Genomic DNA, 21,671 nt, shown 5'->3' with positions numbered 1-21,671 from the left:
AGAGTTTTAGATTTATAACAGGGACTCAAATAATCCAAGAATGAATATAGCCCACATCGGTCGTCGATTACGAACATTGGAATTTCATAATAAATATAACTTCTGCAATAAATCATAAGCGTGCTTTCAGTAAGAGCGGTATTACGTTAGCCAATGAGGCAAGTGTTACGATCTTACAATTCAACTATAAATTATCGAACACAAGTATTAAATGATGGCGGGACTAAACGGCCTCACACAGCTCGCATAACAAGCGTCACAAGACTTCAAACTGTATGGCGCCGTTTGGGGCATATGGTGTAAGGTCATCGTGAAACGAAGATTGAGCTTTAGTTTGCCAAAGGTGTTTGTTATCTTTTGTGTTTATTGGCATAACAATTATTCGGTAATCTAAATAGCATGATCCAGTTTCGTTTTTTTTTCGAGTACTTTGTAAATAATATGCGGTTGTTAGAAGGAGAATTCTAATGTCGAAAAATTAAACGAAAAAAAAAAACCTTAATCTTATTGAATAGTGAGGGCCAACATACGCGAGTACCAGACATGGCATAATATGACTGGTTGGGTAAATTCATGCGACTCGGTACATTCTGTGAATAATGAGTTAAATAATTAATCCACAAACATATTGCACCGAACATGTATTATAACAATCAACTGTATTTCTAAAAACGGAACTCCGGTAAATATGTAAGGATACACTTCACCATCTGAACTAGAGCTTTACGTCCGACATCGTCGTTGGGTATTCCGTCATACGGCTGGCTCCCGTTATGAAACGTTGTTACGTACTGAGCTGTCACGGGGATTATATTTTACCATCTGGGTCCACGTAAGATGCTCGATACATACGAAGGCTTGTTGAAACAGTGCCACATGTATACCGCCGGGTACAAACTAAGGACGCTGAGATAAACGACGCCCATTAACGAATTTGTTTATAATGGTATCTGCGCCACAATGTATGCGATAGCCAATGGTGTATGCTATGAGCGTTGAATAGTAAGTGAACAATAGGGAAGCTACATTGGGTCACCCATAGCACGTAAAGGAGACATGTTAATAATACGTACGTGTCAGCGTAAACCAAAACCGAATTCGGCTATGGATCTCATCAGGAGTATCGATTGACAACTATGTTAACATCTTCAATTTTGTAAAAATAATCATTGATATTTATATAGAAGCATGTCTACCGAATGTGTTCGTTGGGTAGCAACGTTTATTTCTTAGGCTACATCTGTGAGTTTTCGAAAACTTCACGAGATATACTTTACACGAGATTTATATATTTGTTACCGATTGAACCGGCCATGTCCAACAGAATAAAACCAACACATTCTGTCTAATAATTACAGGTGCTCAACCACTATTATTGACGGTATTGCGTTAAACAAGAAAGATTAAATAAAATTTCGATTAGCGCTAAAAATACATTTAAAAGTACAATATATATATATATATATATATATATATATATATTACAAAAACATTTTGTCATTACTTTTTTATGGACTTACTGTGACCAAAACCTTATCTTTAAAAGTAATGTAAAAGGACTATTGCAACTGTCAGTATAGCATGTTCAGAGAACCTGTGAACTTCCGACGTGCCTAACGCCGCGTTTCTCGGCCGTTAGATCTGACGGAATAAGTCTGCTTCTTTGTTTTATTTAGTACACTCGTATTGCTTGTTTTTGCAAGAATCAATTGGACAGATTTTTTAACATATGTCAGCTTTTTCGTGTTGAGAGGCCAGCTTTCGAAGGTAGGATAGCACCGGATATGATGTCACAGCAATAATGGCTAAAACAGTTCCGTGGATTAAATTTCCATCACATTCTATTTCTTCGACAGTGTTTGATTATAAATTCCATTGCCTCGACATGTTTTGTGGTCAAGCCTCGAAATTTTAGGCGAAAAATCGGTACCGCATTTTAATCGCCATTCCTTTGGGAAACCTTAAAAAATATCTTCGTGGACAGCCATTTAATGGGGAAGGCCTCTTGTAATTGCAGCTTTCGTTGTTTTAATTATATGTAGTTCATTCTCTTACAGGTGCTGCATTTTGAATGGTTTTTGCCCAGATCACTGACACTGAGACGCTTCCTCGGTACTTTCTTCGGATAATTAGATAAGATCGGTAAGACTTGAGCACGATTGTTGTGAACAGGCAGGCAAGTCCAGCTTGACGTACTTCAGGAAGCGTCTCAGTTGTGCAAAGGCTTCCGCTATTTTACCGGCGAATGGTCGTCCCGAGTGTTGTTACTTGAATGGCCATCGAGTTGGCGCATGCGACCTTCGCCCAGTTACTTCCTCGCATGTTTTTTTTTTGCCTGTTGTCGATTACGATCCGCTCGGACGACACTCTCATTGGGACTCATGCCCCGAGGGCCCGATGCCACATCCAGCATGTGCTCATACACGTCATCTGAGAGTGAGACCCGTATCACAAAACGTTCACCACGGGCCTGTAAAATTTAAGGATTATATTGGTTATTGTGTAGTAACAATACGAACTCCGCTGGCTCTTTATAAACTAAAAATAACTTGAACGTGAAATCGAGCTTTCGTGTCACCATGCCCGTGAATACGGTGTGTAGGCTTATTCTAGAGAAACAAAGATTGTTTCTCTGGATATCATAGTGAAGACTTTAGACATAGAAGAAGATAGTATATGGAAATAAAGGAAGCCATTTTACATCCGCCGTAAAAGCTAATTTAGTATTCACTAAGTGGTACATCTATAATATACCCCTAATTAATATAATATTACAGAATAATATATAATATATATATTATTAGATATACAACAATACGTCCTTTCCTAGTGTTCTTGGGAAAGCGTTACAGCGTGATTAGAATACTTCTTGCAATGTGAGTTTGGCATCTGTGGCAGAACTATTGCTCATATCACGTCCCTAATGAGTACGTATAGCTGAACATGCAGCCTTGACAGGGCAGCATCGAAGTATTTGAATCTGCCGGACTAAGAAATGAAATTAAGAGGAGCAACTAGCCTTCCTGACGCGTTCTTCATCTTCCTTCCTGATCTCGCTTTCAGTCTTACCCGACACCGAACTTTCGTTTTCTGAAGTAGTTTTTTCCTTTTTTTCCTCGATCGTTGGCTTCGTAAGCTTAGGCTCGGGTTTTAAATCAATCTTCGTGTCAGCAAATACGCCCTGGTCCCTTTTGCTCCCAGCGTTGACTTTTTTCTTCCGGCGATGGGATAAATTTGCCTTCGTCTTTGTGTTGCCCTAAATAAACGCATTTCTTTAGAGAAAGACAGCATTTGACAATTAAAGTAATAACAGTAAACCATATGAGGTACAACAGCCTACACAAAGCTAAGCGTTAGTCTCCGTTAAATTAGCCTATACACCTTTTTCCGCTGCCGCAAAAGACTAGCGTCCGACTAGCGCGACCCCAAAAGATAAAAAAAAAAATGTTATAATGTTGTTCAACTTTACAATTACAGAGAAGACGACTGAGCTCGCCTTTGAGCAAATTGGCCTAGTCGCTATTGTTGAAAACAAATGAACCGTACTTGATCATAGTTATACATACAATAGTTTATGAGCTATAAACAACCAAACAATACATATAAATTGAGTGTCATTGTGAGATGCTGGAAAAACTATACTGGGATCAACCTTGGAAGGCATCTCTGTTAGTTGGATACCGGTGGCATGTCCTGGCTTTGTCGGATTAGAACTGGATGGGCTTGTTCCTCCAGCGGATTTTATAGTTTTCTTTTTGGAGCGCCCCCTTTGCTCTTTCGGTCTCTGTCGAACGCCATGGCCCATGAGAACGCGCCGGCTCCGAAGCGCACGTCGATCGTCGCTGGATAAGTTGCCTACAAGCCGTTCCATAATAATAATCAATACGTATCGGTTTTCACCTAGTGATACGTATTATAGCAAGGACTGCATACGGTTAAGCGATATTTCTAGACTCCCCGCATCCGCCTAAAATTCTAAATACATATTTCAGAATTCAGAGAAGGGCATAATAGAGTTTTCGTCCTAGTTCAAAGGAGACTATAAAGCGTACAAAGAATTTATTTACCTTACAGCTGAGACTGTTATAAAGTTATTTGTATCACACTGGGCTAACGCGTCTTACGCTGATGGTAATAATATTTTATACTAGTAAAAATGATTCGTGTTCCAGGACCAAACTAGATAGAACCAAATTGAGCATTGGAAGGGAGTGATGACCTTAGTTTAAAATTCAAGAGGTAAAGGTTAAGATGAAAGTCCAGTTGTAATTCCACATAGGATAATCCCTAGGTAAGATTACGAATGTACAGACTTGAAATTTGAATTCATTTGAGAATGTACGTACACCTAATAGTTCTCTATACCTCTATCCTTCTAAGTTCATAGCATTGCTGGCTAACTTAATGTCAAGCAATGGGGTCCACTATTGCACCCTGTCGGCCAGCTCCATGTTTGAGAGTTAAAATTTGCTAGCAGTGAAGACCACTAAGGCTTTTACGGTTCTATACACATCCTGAAGATTCTCACTTCTTTTTCTGTCGGCCAGAACAGCCAAATTGACCATCTCCGTCGAGGCTCAAAAGGCGAAATACACTCCACAACGTCAAATTAGTCAGCAATAGATGTTTTCGTACACGTAGACCTATTTGATTGACGAAATAAATTGTAACTATAGTACTTTAATCAAATCGACATAACACTAGCTGAGATCGTACGTCCGTACGAAAAAATTAGCCAACCTTGGTTTGACACGACTTCATTGGCGACTTTAGCCACTCCAACCCATTGCTGTAGAATTGAAAGTGCCCGCGTCGCTAACGAGTGAACGACGCCGAGAGCCTCCAGTGTGATCAACGGGCCCAAACAACAGTTCAGTGAGCTTCACTGATGGATCAACTGGGTGATTGATTTTGACGGGTACGCTAATAGAACAGAGAGCGGGCGATTTTTTTTTTAACCAAATCACTTCGTTTCTCACCACAACTCGAATTCTAGCAGAGAGCATAAAATGTAAAGAAAAATTCGCGTCCCTTAGTAAAATGGTATTCTATTATTCACTCATCGTTACTGAGGTCTTTATTAGCGCCTAGTTTACAATACTTACTTATGAAATCAGATTACTGAAGTGTGCTGTAAAAATCCTAAGGAGTCAACATTAAACAGGGCAAAATTTGTTTTCAGTCAGCTAGGCTTCGGTATGTTAAAGCTTATTGGGTAACGACACGTTGTGGTCTAGGTTCGAATCCATAGCGCGTAGACAGACAGACTTCGTTTCGTGGTGGGGGCAGCCAGTCATCCTTCTCATGGAACGGCTAACTTATATATATATATATATATATATATATATATATAAACTTGAAACTCGAAGTCTGACGGATACGTTAAAGCCACGATAATACTGGTACATCGAAACTTAACAGAATCTACTATAAAAAAAAACCAGACTAGTTACTGAGTTGATCAGGACATTTTCTGCTGTGCGTTATTCGAAAGGAGGTTTTCTGAAAAGCGTACTCTAGTACGCTTCACAAAAATCCCGTTCTGAATAAAATTGGTGCTGCTACAGTCTTGCACTATGTTGTACATCAATGGCATAAATTTCAAATCTGTTTTTTGATGAAAACTAGAATAGATCAGTCAAGAGCAGTGAACGTTACCACTATGTATAATTATCAGATACGTGTCCGTCGCTAGCGCTAGTAACAGCAGCAACGGTATAATGTAGATATATATGAACAAATAGACAAATGAATTGGTATAGCAACAAATTCTTACTCGGAAGTAGCCAATAAGAATAAAAAGAAACAATATTCGATCTTTTAATAATGCAAGGTTTTTTCTTTGTTAAATTAGCCTCGCAAGGTACGTGAGGAATATACGGCGCTTTTCAATGAAAGTATCCAGAATACGTAGCTAGCAACGAGCTTCCAACGTGTCAGTATTAAGCAACGGGTAAAGCTGTAGCAGCGTTGATAGAGAAAAATTGCAGACTTAGAACCGTGGCCACATAGGGTAGTCAGACGCAGACGTACCTATTAGCTAGAAAAAAAAAAGACTCGGTCGTGCGTCAAGATGCAACATACACTGAGCTGGATCAGGAAAACCAGACAGGTGAGTTATAGCTTTGAGGATAGCAGAATGGCATAGACCAGAGGGAGCTTTGAAGAATTCCCTGTCGATCGCCTCCGTAGACTGTATCTATCTGCCGATATCGAACCAAATAAAGCTACAAAAGATTTAGCAAGCAGCAGGAATAAATCTTTGGGCTTCGGCAATACGAATATTGGCTGAAATGGCCACACGTGTTTACGGAGCGAGCATAATCGCTATGAGGGGAACAATAGTCCCTTATTGGTTAGTTGCAGTAACACAAAAATGCCTATAATAGTAGGAATAGTAAACTGTTCTAGCAGTGGCTGAGCTTTGAATAGACTTTGCTGCAGTCGTCTTCAATATAGAACAAGTGCAACAAAGTGGAACTGACAATGGATCTAGTGGCACAGAGCCGTGAGACGCATTTAGAAAAGCCTGAGGATACGGCTGCCTGACGGCGAGGTAAGGCGAACAATCTTCACTCATATATCCTAGCTGAAAAACGAAGTATACGATCTTGGTACAGATCTGCCCAGCTCGAACAAAATTAGCTTATTTTCTGTCAAATTCTGAAGGCGACGCACTACAGTATCGCATGGCCATCTTGCTGTTGTTACTGTCTACAAAGATTTTTATCTGGTACCAGAAGCAGGTAAAAGGATGCCCGTTGCAGCAAACAGCCAGCGGGAGTTTTTCCTAATTTTGAACGCACCACCTTTTCTACCTATATATTTGAATTAAAGACATGCTTCCTATACTTTTCTTGCGGACATCTTTATTGACTACAGGTTTTTCCTCCACGTATTGCCTTTGATCATAATTGAAATTCGTTTGAGGTTCGGTTCGAGTTACGTTATAATATGTAGCGTGCCTTTGAAAACCACAAATAATAGCAATCAATACACACGATAATAAAAATTGATTCTAAACATTTTGACTTAATTACATTCTCACACGATTTTTACAACCCAAAGCTTATGAGTCTACCGAACTCATCTACAACTTGTTTTTTTTTTCGAAAAACTCGACCGTTCCCAATTTTATTTCGAAAAAATGCTTTCATTTGTTAGAGAACTGTGATTTATGCAACGTTCTGTGAATTTAAAACTATTGGAAAATAACACCGTAGTATATGTTACACGTTCTCAACTATAACGCAGGCATTATTGTGAAGCTTTAATAAATGCTTTTAATGTCGCTTACTTGGACAGTGTTTACTTTGGCTTGTGTCCAGCCTTTCCTTGCTTTTTCGCCCCGATAAATGTTGGCCTGTTTGGCCTTTTCTTTCTTCTTTCTCTAGATATAATGTAAGTGTTTTCCTCATTTTCTAGAACGCGTTGCTTTGCAACTATAGAATAGAATTGTGCTATTGTCATTTCCTTGTAAAACTATTATTTCTCTTAAATCAACTGGAGACTTTTTTACTACTTTTCTCTACGCGAGCTTTAATAGTTTTTTGTTTGCGTTTGATGAGACGTCTTCACGACTGCGTTTTGAACTCACAACATGCTCCTCCTCAGGCTCGAAGTATTACACGCTAAAAAATACATCCTAATATACTAGAGGATGTTTTCGTTTTGTTGTGAACACACCACATGGTGCGCGAATTTCACTACGATATTTTTAGTATGTATTATTACCTGTTTGTGTTTTTTTTTTTACCAAACTTCAGATAGGAGGTATCGTTCGTAACACATAGCAGTGTACATGAATCTAATTATAGACGCTGATAATAACTTCAGGGAGACTGCCTTCTATCGATCTTAGAAGTTCGATTTCGTCGACCAAGTTCCTGATCTATTTAGTGTACATAAATGGATGTGATTGATTCCAATTCTGTCTTGAGTTTGCGATCTAATCAACAACTCAGTCAGTTACTAAAGTCGTTCTAGCTTCGTCTTGTCAGTGGGTTTTGGGAGCTACCTATTGGTTTTGAATGTCAGTTCAGCCTGATCCGCTAACTGCATTGGAAAATATCATTTTGGATCTGGTTAAATGAATAGTGCTTTTTTCACTTATTAATGACATCTTGGCTACGGAGCTTGTTCTTGTGGGCTGATTAAAATGGTACTGTCTTTCTCATTTGGTCCTAGACTTAAAGCCAGGACTACCGGAAACAGGAACTGCAAACTATTATCGATAAATCAGTGTTTACTGGCTGATTCGTTCGTTTGCGTTTTTCATATGGCCTTTTCTTTGTCCTAATTTCTAACGTTGCGCCTTTTGACTTCAATTCACATATTCTGTCACCTGGTAAATAAAAAATAAACTGGTCATTTGTTGATAAAATGCCAACTAGCCAATAATACTGGTCATTGACCTGGCAGGGCACCTATTCTACGATGTATTAATTAGGGCACGTTTGACCTATATTCTGTGTATAGGGCTAAATGTCTCAACAATTGTGCTGTTTCTGTAACATCCTAAAATAGATACTCACGTCAGAGCTTTTTCTCCTTTTTTTTTTTTTTCGAGTTGCTATATGTAGTATTGTCGGGTATTTCTATACACAGACGGTTTAGGTGCTTGCCTATAATTTCAATCGTTTTTGGCCTGAGTTCGTTCAGGTGAGACCGCTGGAAAAGCTCTCATCCGGGCGTCTGTATGGACATAGATATCGAAGACATGATGGACAAAACGAATTTCATAAAATGCGTAACAGTTTAGGGTGATCGCACTGGACATGTACACACTTTTCTGACAGCGTTCAGATCCTGGTCAAGTTTCTCCGTAAAAGTTTTCCGCTTTGTCGAAAAGTTTATCGGTGTTTGCTATATTGAAGAGTACTTGAAAATGCACCTCTTCACTACATAGCTCGTTTGATAGCAATGGTTGTCTTCCACAGCCGGCACGCTATTCACTACCATATCTTAGCATCTCAGTCTTCGATTTCGAAAAACCAAAAGCACATGTATTGGACATTGCCTAAGTTTATTTGTTTTTTTTTTCTTGAGCAATTCTCCAATTGAAGCATTACAACCATATCCCATGATTTGAGAACCTGCTCGTATGTTAACATACACGCCACTTACCCCCCTCTTTTTAATACAGGTCATTTAGTCGATCATGCATGTACGGTACACAGTTAGTCTCTCGGGATCAAGCTATGCACAGTGTATGATGAATGCAATGATCACAATATTAAGAACAGAGCACATACCGAGAGGGGTGCGTATCCGGATAACAAGCGTTAACTTTAGTTTATGGTAGATTTACCGAAATCCGTCTTTTCATCAGCATCTAAAGTTATCGCACAAATGGAAACATGTCGCTGTCGGACATTTCAGTAAACTATACGAGCAAGTACAGAGTAATTCAAAATCGTTTGGTTTGTTCTCAACGATGTGCAAGTGTCATGCTATCCCGCTCGAGATGCACGATAGTAATTACAGAATTTTGTGCCTCGAAAACTATATTGCAACATGTTACATAATAAAAATAAATAGGTAATCAATAAATACAAAACAAAATTAACCATATACTTATTGTTCCTGCTTATCTCAGATATTGCATTAGTTACTTCGTGTGGTTCGTACTCGGCTGGGTGGACAAAGTTCAAGTTACGTGCTAGTCATTGATTCTGCTACTGGGGGACACCGATTGCTCGGTCAGTTGTGTAGTCCTCGTTGTTGCCCAACTTAGTTGCGTGGCACGCACGCAAACAATTTAAATCAATACCCTTGGAAGGTTTTCGTTTCGTCTTATTACTTTTAAATATGGCCCAAATTTCCTTTATATATATATAAATTGCATGTCTTATCATAATTTTACACGTGTCCCTTTCTGTAGTTCATCTTATGTTACCTGTTATTCTAGAAATATAATCTTAGCTCGTACATTAAGTTTTATTTTTTACGATTTATATTTCATATCTAGCGTACCATGGTTATCATGACGTTAGGCTATAAACATGTTTGGCCTACCATGTCTTCACAGTAAAACGTGATCGAGTTCCATCACTCCTACGTATTTATATATAGGTTTTTCTGCTCTGTCTCCAACCCTGCTGCGGTCAGTATAGGGTGGTACTTGCTATTCACAATACCAACGTGCTATTTCTAAATATTGGGCTGCGAAGGACCCCGTTTCTTTCTTTTACAAACTCTTCATCTAGAAAGCAGTGTCGGATCCTGTCGTTCACCTTAACAACACCGTTTCCCTCATATCTACACTACTATAATCGTATAATACAAATTCTCGCTACACATTCAAATATAGCATTCCTTTTGTTTCTCTGCGTTATGTGTATGTATATATATACACATAACGCATATATTTATATATATATATACACTCCTGTTTATGTATGTTGAATTGCTATTTGTCGACCGCAAATAAATCCTTCGAAGTCATGATTTTGCCACAGCTAAATATATAGTCTTGTTTCTATACGTTATTTCGGCGATCCGTGATAGGTGGCCCCCAGTGTAAAACGATGCTACGTACAACCTCATTGTGTATCTTCACGACACACAGGACAACGCCGCTATGATCGATCCGTTAGATACGACTATTAATTGTAGACTATCGGGTCTAATGTAAAATGTATATGTAAGGGGTTCCGCTGTGCGAACCTTACGACAGCTGTCGATAGTGGCAAAAAACAAGTTGAATCAAAGAGTTGTATAGCTATCCAAAATACTTCAAACGATAGAGGGTAGTATTCTTCGAGCAGTTATTATCGGTTCGGCGATATTTCTCTGAGAAAATAGAGAAACGATGTAGGTTTTTTTTTCCGATATATACAGAAATAATCTTTGAATATTCCAAAATATGTGAGCCATACGATTGTAACTGCTTTTTCCCCGGTTGGTACCTATAACCACTATGGTATAACCCAGGAATATAATATGAAAGTTCCGATATACGAAAGTAAAGCAACATAATTTCATTTTTTCTCATACTAGTTTTAGCAATATTATCTTGCAACATTTATTATCCTGTTAGAGTTCGCATTATGCCTCGTCGAAGTTACCTACCGTAGACCATGTATGATGATATGAAAAGAATAGCGACCAACTTAGGCAGCTCAATATATGTATATTTAATATGTGTGCATATATATGTATAAATTGATGTATATGTGTGTATGACCAAAATTTCAGCGTGAACTTTTTTTTACTGATAACATGAATGAGAAAAAAATCGCTTGGAAAAATTCGACACAGAAAAAAAAACAGCCAAGTATTATCATTGTTATTTTCATCATTAGACTGTTTAGGCGATTATCTAACAAGTAGGAATTAAGAAGAGCACGGTCCACAAACTGCTGGGTGACCAAAATTAATCGAATTTCCGGCGGTCTCTGGAATGCGTGTTGAGTTCCATCACGCAGACGGGACGGGGGCGACGGCGCGGGCTAATGCCCCACGCTTCAATAACAACAACAACAACAACAACAAAAACCATTTCGGCATACGATTGATTGCACGCCCTTTGATTTATGTTGAGAACTTATTTCCGCTTTCTTAATCCCAACTGTAAAAAAATACATACGGAGGCGCTTGATATCATCGAGATGCTCTAAAAACACAAATTGAATGCTTTAGGAACCGTACTAGATCAGTAGCAAAAAATGACATATATATATATATATATATATATATATAGAGAGAGAGAGAGAGAGAGAGAGAGATGAAGGGCGGGAGAGAGAGAAGTGTTTATCCTATGAGACTTCTGCCGAGGTAAACCTTAGACTTCCAGTTTTGGGGGTACATCCTAGTCCTCGCAGCGATGACATTTGCTCAGCTAGAGGTAGCGTTCGCGGCGGGGTAACTAAGAAAAGGTTCGACAGGCAGTGAGTGGAGCAAGAATAACCTGAAAAAAAGAATGACCTGGCGGCCGAACTTTTTGGAATATAGACTTTTCCAAAAAATGCTTTTGGGGAGAGGACATTGGCATAAAGTTGCTGTTTTTATTGTTGTTGTAGAGCCGCGATGTTATTTGTTCGATCATCGAAACATCAGAAACATTTTGCGGGAATGCGTGTTGAGTTTTGAGTTAAGAGTATATAATCATTACATTATTATCGTCCATTTGTAATAAATGTATCGATTGTTATTGTTGATTTCGTTGCTATTGTGGTCCAAAACAGATTACTGGTCACCAACGATGCCTTTACCCTAGCGATTTGTCCATCTGAATAATGTGTTTCTTGGAGATAGAGTTATTGTTGTCGTTATCGATCGGCTGTTAACGAAAGGTGGTGACTAACATTAAACGAAAACTTGGACGACAACGCCGCAGCGGGCCGAAACGGGGTTTAGGGACGACGAGGTCGCTGAGGCGTGGAAGTGTGCTATCGTCACGATATCCTCAAAGGGTGCAGAACATATATTATCGCCCTCTAATAGTATCGTAATCCTATAAGCGGTCAGTCCTTGTCATTCGACCCAATGGTCGTTGCCGGCCAGCGTGGCGGTACAAGGGAATGCGTGTTGAGTATGATCACGCGCCGACCTCACCAGGGGCAAGATGTATGGCGAAATCGGCTAGTTCTGTGTTATTCGTTGTCGAGTGCGCCACAGTCGCGTTGGCACTGTTGACCCATTTGTTTATTGTTATTGTTAGTACTGAACAGCGGTAATGTTATTTAAAATAAACACAGAATTGTGTGCACATCTTTTTCCCACTGGAGTTTTAGCCCACTGGGTCACTGGGATCTTGGAGCGAAGAAACGGTGCCGGGCGGAATGCATGTTGAGCTCAGCAGATATCCACGATCTTTCTTTCTTTCCCTCCCTTTTTCGTTATGGTGTACGTGTCTTCCTATGACTTGTTTTCGGCATCGTCGCTATAGCACATGACATAGCCTTTGTGTCATTTCTGGCAAGAAGAAATGGCATTGCCCTGAATCTAGCTGGACCGCAAGTTGATTAGTTACGGTACATTGTGCTAGTACAAATAGGCACAAAGCTCCAGGGCTCGCCGGAGATCGTTAACCGCTGCCGACGTTCGGTCAGACCGTAGTTGGCACAAGTACTTGATGATGAAATTTCGTCCATGCATTGTTGTATCTTGCTGTTCCGAAGACGGACGGTGGTTTGCGATATTTCGTAGTTTCCTATATATGTATATATGAACGCGTAAATGTCCCCACATAGTTGTTTCTGCTATTTTTCGCTGATGAAATCTTGTTACTTTTTTTTATGATGTTCTATAGTAAACAATCGTTATCGTTATAAATGTTAACGATTTTTTTTTGGCTCGAAGTTGTTGACATTGTTCCTACTGTGCCGACAAAAGGGGTGCGACACCACACAGCAGATTATTTTCACGTACACGCCTCTCCTTTCATTGCAAGAATCTGCTGGAGACCAAAGAAGCTGTTTGTTGAAGCTGCCTGTTGTTTGCCATTCTAGACCCTTCGCGAAAGGCCTAGAACTGACAGCGGTGGATCCTGAACAGATTTTGTGAGAGAAGGTATAATTTATTGTTGGATCTGAATCGCCTGAGGCGGTCCATAGTCGCCTGTGATGGGATGTGTCATTGAGAAAAGCATGTTTGCGGTGCAAATCTGTTGCTGTGTCGAGCCTTTTGATGCTACACATTTTTGGTTGGTGGGATAAAGATGCTGTCGAGTTTTGTTGTCGTTGTGGTGGAGGGTAAGAGGGGGTTTGATTTCCTCCTCACACCTTCTCCGGGCGAAGAAGGAGCTGGGCGGACGTAATTGGGTTGTCCATAGTGACGCTCTCCTCAGAGGTCGGTGTGCCCTCCTGCACCTTACGAGGCACCACTTGCGGTGTCACGCCCTTCTTGATGCGCTACAATTAGAAATAGAACAGAGTTAAAGTCGACAGATAATATCCGAGTGAAATTTGTGACCAATTATTTAACTCGACTATATGTATGATCAAGTGAAACATATCAACATAGTTCACTACTTTTAGTCGCAATTCACGATATTCAGGAAAAAACTTATTATTATAGTTTTGTTAGGACACTTAAAACGGGTCAGGATAATTACAAGATGGGAAGAAAGCTGTGCAAAAAGTCCGATATTTGTCAGTGGTATGACGTTTACCTCGAGGAAGGTTCCGGGGGTGCTGCAGAGGAAATAGAGCGCATATAGGGGAATCCAAATGATGGACGCAAGGGCCATGCACCACCCAATGGCCTCACCCCACCAGGGATAGACGTACGTGTCCGAGTACGTAAGTGGCTCGTGCTCGATCAGGTAGAAAAGGAGCATTCCCAGAATAACGACAGGGGCCGCAACAAGCCAGCAAAATACGTAGAAGCGATTGGGCCTGAAGCCGATCATGTCCTCAATATTTTCATATATGCGGCTGGCGCCTGGAACGAAATGGAAGTAGAAAGGCAGACATGGCCAAGAAGACTACCATAGGCCTACCTACAAAATGCTTAATAGGCCCTATTCGGAAGTAATTGGCTTCAAGGAAATTTATTTACAATTACATCTCGATATCGAGCCTCGTAAATGACGTGGGCTCGATACCCGTATAGGATTTACTGCAAATAGAGTTCAAGGCCCTTAATCTTCCGGATCAACAGTAGGACTGCCAATCGCACTATTGTCATATGACAGCGGATTCTAATGTTCTTCACATCATATACTATACATATAATAACACATAACTTTTAGGGAGTACGGAAAGGTACAAGAGGCACTTACCACGAGTGAATTTCAGGGACTTATAACAATCATAATACAAAAAGCATTTGATAAACTGTCGATGCCCTTGAGTTTAAAAGCAAATAACAAGCGTTTGTATTAAACTAAAAATAGAAATTGTCAACTGCACAAAAACAACGTTCATTGTGTCTAGTGAGCTCATATGCGCTACTGGATCTAGACCTTACCATAAATGTAAGAGAATCCGACAATCTCAAACAGGACGACAGTGCACAGTGATACGCCAGATGCCGAGAAAAAATCCATTAACTGGAAGATATACATGCCTCCCTGGGTGACAATCGGTAGGCCGAGTGCGAATTGAAGACAAACGATACCCAGAGTGAAAAGTCGGCGGTGCGGCCGTAGGATGGTCGCGAATTCGTCTACGAGACCTGTTACCAGAGCCTCAACTGTGCAGAATTGTGAATCGATACCCAGGACGATCAGCATCAAGAAGAAGAGAATAGCCCAAGCTGAGGCCCACGGAAGCTGCACCACGACTTCGGGATAAGCTAAGAAAGCAAGACCGGGTCCGGACCGCGCCACTTCAGCGACTTCCTTGCCCTGAACATGGGCCATATGACCAAGCACAGAGAAGATAACTAGACCAGCAAAGAGCGACGTACCGGAGCATATGGCACACACGATGAGAGAATCCTTGTAGAAGTTGTGATTGTACTTGTTGTACGAACCAAGAGCGACATTAGCGCCAATACCTGAAATGAAAAGAAATAGAACAGGCTGTTATTTGCCACTGATTAATAAAAACATAAATTTCTTCTTGTATATACGAGTGATAATAACCAGTCATCATTATTACTGTGAGTACCAATAGTATGTTTATACATAAAGTGACGCAAAAGCTTTTTTTTTTTTATGACAGTTGAGGTCATCAATTTGCATCTGTTGAAGTAGCAGACGATACGCGAATTATTGCAACAAGGAGAGCAATAGATTTGTTACAGGGACGCCGTTCTAATGTTCCTATAATACTATGTTATAATGTAATATCGTGATCGTACGCCTGAAACGCAATGGATACGACGATCATTCATCACATTCAGATGTAGTCATCTGAATGATTTAATCAACTATTATCAGAATACCCTGTAGAGTGCTCATCTTATAGCAAAATGTTTTCTATTACAAATCTATTGTATCGTTAAATCTAATCTCTATTAAAATAAATTGTGGCTAAGACGTTTTTATGCCGTCCAAACACTTTTGCCCCGTTAGATGGAAGCCAAACTCAGGTTGTAAATGGTAAGAGGCGGGAAATAATTTAAGCTGTTTCTCTATGCATCAACCTTCAGCCTATTGCTCATGCTTTACCGGCCTTTTCGTTAAACTCTCTTGCGTCACGAACACAAAGTTAGACGTACCAATTCCGTAGGAGAAGAGAACCTGGGTTCCAGCAGCGATCCAAACTTTAGGCTCTCGGAGCTTTGACCAGTCAGGCTTGAGATAAAACAATAGACCCTCACTAGCACCTTCGAGGGTGACACCACGAGTGAAAAGAATTAGCAGTATAAGGTATGGGAACAAAGCTGTGCACCAGATGATCTTGCCGCTTTGATGAAGTCCTTTCCAGATGACCATGTAGACGAGGACCCAGGCGATGAGTAAATAGACCACAAGCTCCGAACGCAGTTCACCCATTTCGTGCAGGCCGGATGTAATACCTAAGACTTTGATGCTATGTAACGTTAATGGAAAAAAAAACAAACACATAAGAAGCGAATTACGTTAGCCGTCGTTGGCCGAAAAACGCCCTATAATCCTTTCCGATTGGTATCCAGTTAAAGGGTTATTTACACAATTATCCGTGTATGTTAATACAGCTGTTTAGTTCCAGCCAAGTTTGTCAATAGCTGAGTTAATAATACTGGCTCAGTGATATTCCTTTGCCCGGTTCTCACAAAAAGGTCGTTTCGCTCTGTGAGTGCAAGCGAACGTCGCGTTCGTTACACCAGATACAATCTTCCTCTGATCAGGTACTTACTCCCAGTATTCTCTCACGGACGATGTTCCGTCGGTTCTATTGAGGGAAGTCCGGTTTTCCCTAAGGCTAACGCAGGTAATCGTGTTCCAATCATTGCCGCAGTTCTCCCACGGAAGAGGCGATGAAAACGAAGCCACAAAGTAGTAAAGAGTGTACGCGATCAGCACGATGTAGTAGATATTCGATAGGCCAATCATTGTCATAGACGCATAACCCACACCTAAGCAAAAGGATATGACAATGACGGAGTATGCTGTAGCTAAAAATGGCCTGTGTTTTTCAGTTAACGATTGGTAAAACAGGATTTCAGAACGCAGTATGTTCGAAATATAGCGCTGGAATCATCTGACAACAACGTACCTTTAAACATCGGGACGAGGTTCCAGATTCCGATTCCACCAGTGTTAAGGTACTGTCCTATGGAGACTTCCATTACGAACAAAGGAATTCCACATAAAACGATGCTGATGAAGAATGGAACCAGAAATGCACCTGCAATAGCAAAGGCGAACTTAGGGAGTCTTTGAAAAGTGTCTTTTAAACGAGTACAGCTATGCGAGTGTGATAATGTAAAGGTCAAGCCAACAAGCCAAACATGTCCCAAGTCTAAATAATAAACCGGGCTCTTTGCAAAATTGCTGTTTGCTATGGATCTGTCGTCGAAAGATCAGCAACCAGCGATACCAAAATCATGAACATGGATATGAAAAGGTTGTTCGTGTAAGGCTTGAACGTTTTCAGCTGATCATAGGTCTGTGGCATGTGATTCCGTGGTGCGACCTTAGGTCCTACGACGCTGGCTCATAGTGCATCCACCCAACCAAAGCAAAAAAAGCTGGATTTCTGTTTTCGCTCGTTTGTACTCTACACTAATTGGGCCAAGGAGACGACGCTATAGCGCGACGACAGGGTTTACGAGAAGGATGCATTCGAACACACTAGATATTAGTCACATTAAATCTCTGTTATCTTCGTGAGTTTTTCTATTTACAAAGCCTGTATAGAATTGCGTACGTCCGAACAAGTGCAATGTCAGCACCCGTATGGTCGTTACAGAATGAAGGTAGGAAATATAGCAGCGACCATGCATGCATAGATTCGTATGTGCGATACGTTGGCTGATTGGACAATTACTTTCTATGCTCCCATTGGCAACCTTGAAGAAGGTACTGGCTAAAAGATGCTTACGATTTACTCAGCAAGAATAGAAATGGGCATCGCTATTCTATGCGACGAACCGCTGCACCTTTGTTGACGAAGCTGATCTAGGCCGAGAACCAGATCTATTGTTTGAATAAACAGCTTGAAGAGCACCGAGTGATATCGCACAGAGTTGTATAAATCAATATTCCTACATCGGCAAAGAAAGGACAAACTTGGGAGATACCTAGGCTACCGTTTTTCTGCCGACCAAACCTACCTATGTATGTGTACCAACTCAGTTCTGGGGAATCCCCTTGTCAGACGTACGTCCTTCAGTGGCAAATACCCTTGCCACACAAGGGCTAACCAGATGTTGATAGTGCAAAGAACGGTACATTAGTTGGGTAAACATGCTGGGGTCGATTTTGGCGTACGCTGAACCACCTAACTTTTACATCATATCACTAGCAAGCCGCTCAACAAAAACAGACTTGCTGTTTATCGCTACATGTCCGATTTCAATATCATTCACACACATCATTCGTATATACAATACAGCCAACCTTTCGATGCGAAAGCCTGGCCACTGGTTCTGGCTTTGTCCGTCTCGTTCGAAAATATTTTAATGCCGTTTGAGGCTTTCTAGCCATTTGAATGTATTTATTGTTGCATTCCTTAGTTATAGAGCTGCTGTGGCAGCGGAGGCTAATGTAACTGGGTCTGTCCTCGAACAGAGCTATGGCATCTGAGTTTACAGTTGGCTGTTCTTTTTTGCCCTTACCCCATCACCATCATCGTCACTGCCGCTACCACGAGCATTCTTTTTTCAGACCCATACATTGGGCCGTAGTGGACCACTTCTAGAAACGACGGTACAGACCGGCAAGTAGCAGTTGTCTCTAAGAGTGGCTGCTGGAAGCGGAAGGAGGCTGAAGGCATAATGATCAAACCAAATCTTCCTCGTTTTACATACCGTAGATCTCAGGGTAGCGGTCCACTTTTGCCAAGATCACTCTGACGCGTACCTGGTGTGATCAACAATTAGGCAATGAAGAATTGTATGTGCACGTTAATATGCCAATTGAAATTGGTATAATACGCAACAGCAGCAGCAGTAGGAGTTTTTGTTAAACATAACGTTCTTACTAAACTAAGAGGGTCGAGGCAGGCCGGCGGCAGCCTGCGACACTTCATGCTGGACGTCTGTGACCTGTTCTACCTCAATAAGCAATCTTAAGCACACATTTTGTTGTTAAAGTTTTTCGGACGTGTCTCGCATGAGTCAAGGCCTATGTATTTGTAAAAAATAGTTGTATACGAAAAGTTACGAGATAGAAGAATTCTGCTTTTGTTCAATTTCATTGGGTAGGACGATCTGTCGTGCTGTTGTTCCAACATGCTCCGGGCACGAAAAGCAGACGAGATCGCCGTAATCTTGCAGATAGATAAATTCGCTATCTGTGCCGATGTGGTCGCAGGGTTACCGTTTTTGACAGTTATTGACTATCGCCAAATCGTGGATTGAAGGCTGTGATGGACGCGTGTTAGGTCGCGTCCATCACAGCAAATTGAAATGAAGTGACTCGACGCTATAATCGGTGCGGCGTTCCACAAATAACAATAGAATCATTTTAACATCGTACTGTATTATTATCATTAGTCTCATTGAGAGTTCGCAAGCTTTTGTCCGAGTGAGCCAATCTGTAATGCAGAAATCCGTGGCTAATGATGGTATCTGTGCTTCCACTAGTGTTATTTGTCCCAATCCAGAAAAAAATCCCAGCACGCCCACGCTAGCACAATGTATAGTAGATCAGACATCGAAAGTTGCTTATTTCCGAACTGCCTCGTTTAGAAAAAGCTAGGCTATTGATAAGACATAGACATCAATAGACCAAATACGTGCGCCATGTTTGATTTTCAATAGCGTTTTACTAATGGACTCCTCCGTTCCATCCGCAAACTCATAGTACCCCGAACGTCTGCGAACTGCTTCGCCGACACCGATAGGAACGTTTTCGTTTTTCGTCAATGTTTCTAAGTGTTCTATTTCTTCTATGTGTTATTGGGGTAGATGTGTGTGTGTTCTGCTTGTTTCGCGGTCAGGTCGCGCTCTGGCTTTTGTCCAGCTTGACCACGACACTTGCCAGTCTCCTAATTGAAAGCGTGGTGTTGCGTTCACAGCCCTTTATCGTTTATAGCTCCGTGCTAAAGACAAAACGATGTGGATTGTACAGTTGCTCTATCATTACTGCTACGGCAACATTACGTTCGCCTGTACACGGTAGCACCTAACCTAACCATAATAAATGATATTACCGCACAGACTCGTAATAGCTACATAATTTGTAAGCTAAATTCGATCTGGCTGACGTTTAAGCTACTTGACGGCAACGACGCTCGCTATGTACTTAGAGGCGAGTATCTCAAAACGCAAGGAGAGCGTTTTATTACTCACGAGCAAATAAAGTACTACTTTTATTTGTTCCTATCATTTTCAGCTAGATTCGTCATCTTTTATCTAACCGGTATCGATCTTATCGTTGCGTTGTTTTAAGAGATAATTTGAAACATGGAACTTATTATACCAAACGTTGTGCACTTTAATGTATTCAAATTCAATTATATTATCTGTGTATTAACGTGCTAACTACTACATACGTACAGAACTATGCATATGGCCACATTACGTTCTCCTTTATTTAGAAATCAGTACGCTTGTCTAGATCTTTTTTGGACTAAAAAAACTTCCTATTGCCCCCGACTTGTGCTGCACAACTGCTACGACAGACAATGAATTGCCTACGCTCGACAGAGGCGGTAAGGGGAAACGTGCAGCATAATTTAGGTCGTATGCACTCTATCACCCATGCACACCAGCATACTAAGCACCAGAATATTGATTGGCTTAATGAAAGTTTCAACTGTAATACATTTGAGGAATCATTAATCTTTTTTTCCAAACTTAGAAGAATTTAAAAGAAACCAGTTGCGATAGTCCATTATGAAGCACTTTCCCGCACGATTTTCCAAACCCGTTTGCTCCACGGACACAGCTTGAATAAAGAAGGTGTTTAACGCACATCTGAGCAATTGGTTCGAAGTGTCCTTGGAGGTTGGGCGTTACACGTTTGAGGTATGTTTAAAAATCAAAAAAACTTGATGAAATCAGAGCTCAGGATGCAAAGATAGGCTTGGCTTGCAACGTGTGGCATAGTCGATAACGTGACCGGAAATGGGCCTCTCCTGAAGCTTGCTTCAAGTGGTGTGATTGCTTTGACCACGAACAGGAAATGGCTGAGAAAGGTTTTTCGAAATTAACGTGAGGCAAATGTCTGCTTATGATCATATTGTTAAGTCTAGATTTTTCCTTATGTGTCTATAAATGGCTGTCTACCGCTGGATGTTGTCCAACAAACTTAAACTGAGACCTGCTTACTTTTAGCTTACAACGTCTTTATGTACAGCCTGAGAAATAGATCCGCTATTAAGCCCACAGCCCACTCGTTGGGAAGTTAGTAGAGGCCGCTGGCGATTTCCGCTCAGCGCCTCTTTACAGCAGCAACAGAGACACCGACGACTGACTCTCGATGCTTCGGTGATGATGAATACGTAACATACGTTACGCACTTCAGAGCACGCTGTTTCAAATAGATATATCGTAGTATCAATCATCAATCATATATGATAAGATAGTAAGAGCTTATTCTGTCACAGCTTTTTGCCCAGTCATAGTCTATATGTGCCCGGATGAAAAAGGATATTTTGTCTAGCTAACGTCCATGCTAATGCTAT

General features: G+C 40.8%; 2 protein-coding genes across 3 annotated transcripts in view; both read right to left on the bottom strand.

Moving 5' to 3' along the window:
• Positions 1–1,571: 1,571 nt before the first annotated feature.
• Positions 1,572–4,988, bottom strand: LOC111263637 (uncharacterized). Of its 2 annotated transcripts, none has more exons than XM_022838926.2 (4): positions 4,741–4,988; positions 3,653–3,855; positions 3,020–3,256; positions 1,572–2,470 (listed from the first exon to the last, which is right to left on the bottom strand). In XM_022838926.2, the coding sequence occupies exons 2-4, from the start codon at positions 3,803–3,805 to the stop codon at positions 2,309–2,311; spliced, it is 552 nt and encodes a 183-aa protein (XP_022694661.1). In that variant the 5' UTR covers positions 3,806–3,855; positions 4,741–4,988; the 3' UTR covers positions 1,572–2,308. The 2 variants fall into 2 exon arrangements, with proteins under 2 accessions (XP_022694661.1, XP_022694662.1); XM_022838927.2 differs by having other exon boundaries at positions 2,334–2,470; positions 3,070–3,256.
• A 1,861-nt stretch (positions 4,989–6,849) lies between these two features.
• LOC111263634 (sodium- and chloride-dependent GABA transporter 1) overlaps positions 6,850–21,671 on the bottom strand; it is a 33,404-nt gene continuing 18,582 nt past the window's right edge. The window contains exons 2-7 of the mRNA XM_022838905.2: positions 17,094–17,225; positions 16,734–16,953; positions 16,114–16,427; positions 14,917–15,447; positions 14,117–14,388; positions 6,850–13,856 (exon numbers count right to left, since the gene is read on the bottom strand). Of these exons, the coding sequence (XP_022694640.1) occupies positions 13,722–13,856; positions 14,117–14,388; positions 14,917–15,447; positions 16,114–16,427; positions 16,734–16,953; positions 17,094–17,225 (1,604 nt within the window). The 3' untranslated portion in view covers positions 6,850–13,721. The remainder of the gene's footprint in view (positions 13,857–14,116; positions 14,389–14,916; positions 15,448–16,113; positions 16,428–16,733; positions 16,954–17,093; positions 17,226–21,671) is intronic.

The sequence above is a fragment of the Varroa jacobsoni genome, unplaced genomic scaffold, assembly GCF_002532875.2.
Source record: "Varroa jacobsoni isolate VJ856 unplaced genomic scaffold, vjacob_1.0 scaffold_779, whole genome shotgun sequence".
NCBI lineage: Eukaryota > Metazoa > Arthropoda > Arachnida > Mesostigmata > Varroidae > Varroa > Varroa jacobsoni.
The sequence above is the reverse complement of the archived record's forward strand: the minus strand, read 5'-3'. Positions and strand labels throughout refer to the sequence as shown.

What these genes read in the sequence shown, in the direction of transcription:
- LOC111263637 (XM_022838926.2), bottom strand. Translation starts at nt 3,805, where the DNA reads ATGGGCCATGGCGTTCGACAGAGACCGAAAGAGCAAAGGGGGCGCTCC. An exon ending in TAACAGAGATGCCTTCCAAG is followed by an intron (nt 3,257 to 3,652) that starts GTTGATCCCAGT and finishes GCGTTTATTTAG; the next exon opens with GGCAACACAAAGACGAAGGC. An exon ending in ATGAAGAACGCGTCAGGAAG is followed by an intron (nt 2,471 to 3,019) that starts GCTAGTTGCTCC and finishes TAAATTTTACAG; the next exon opens with GCCCGTGGTGAACGTTTTGT.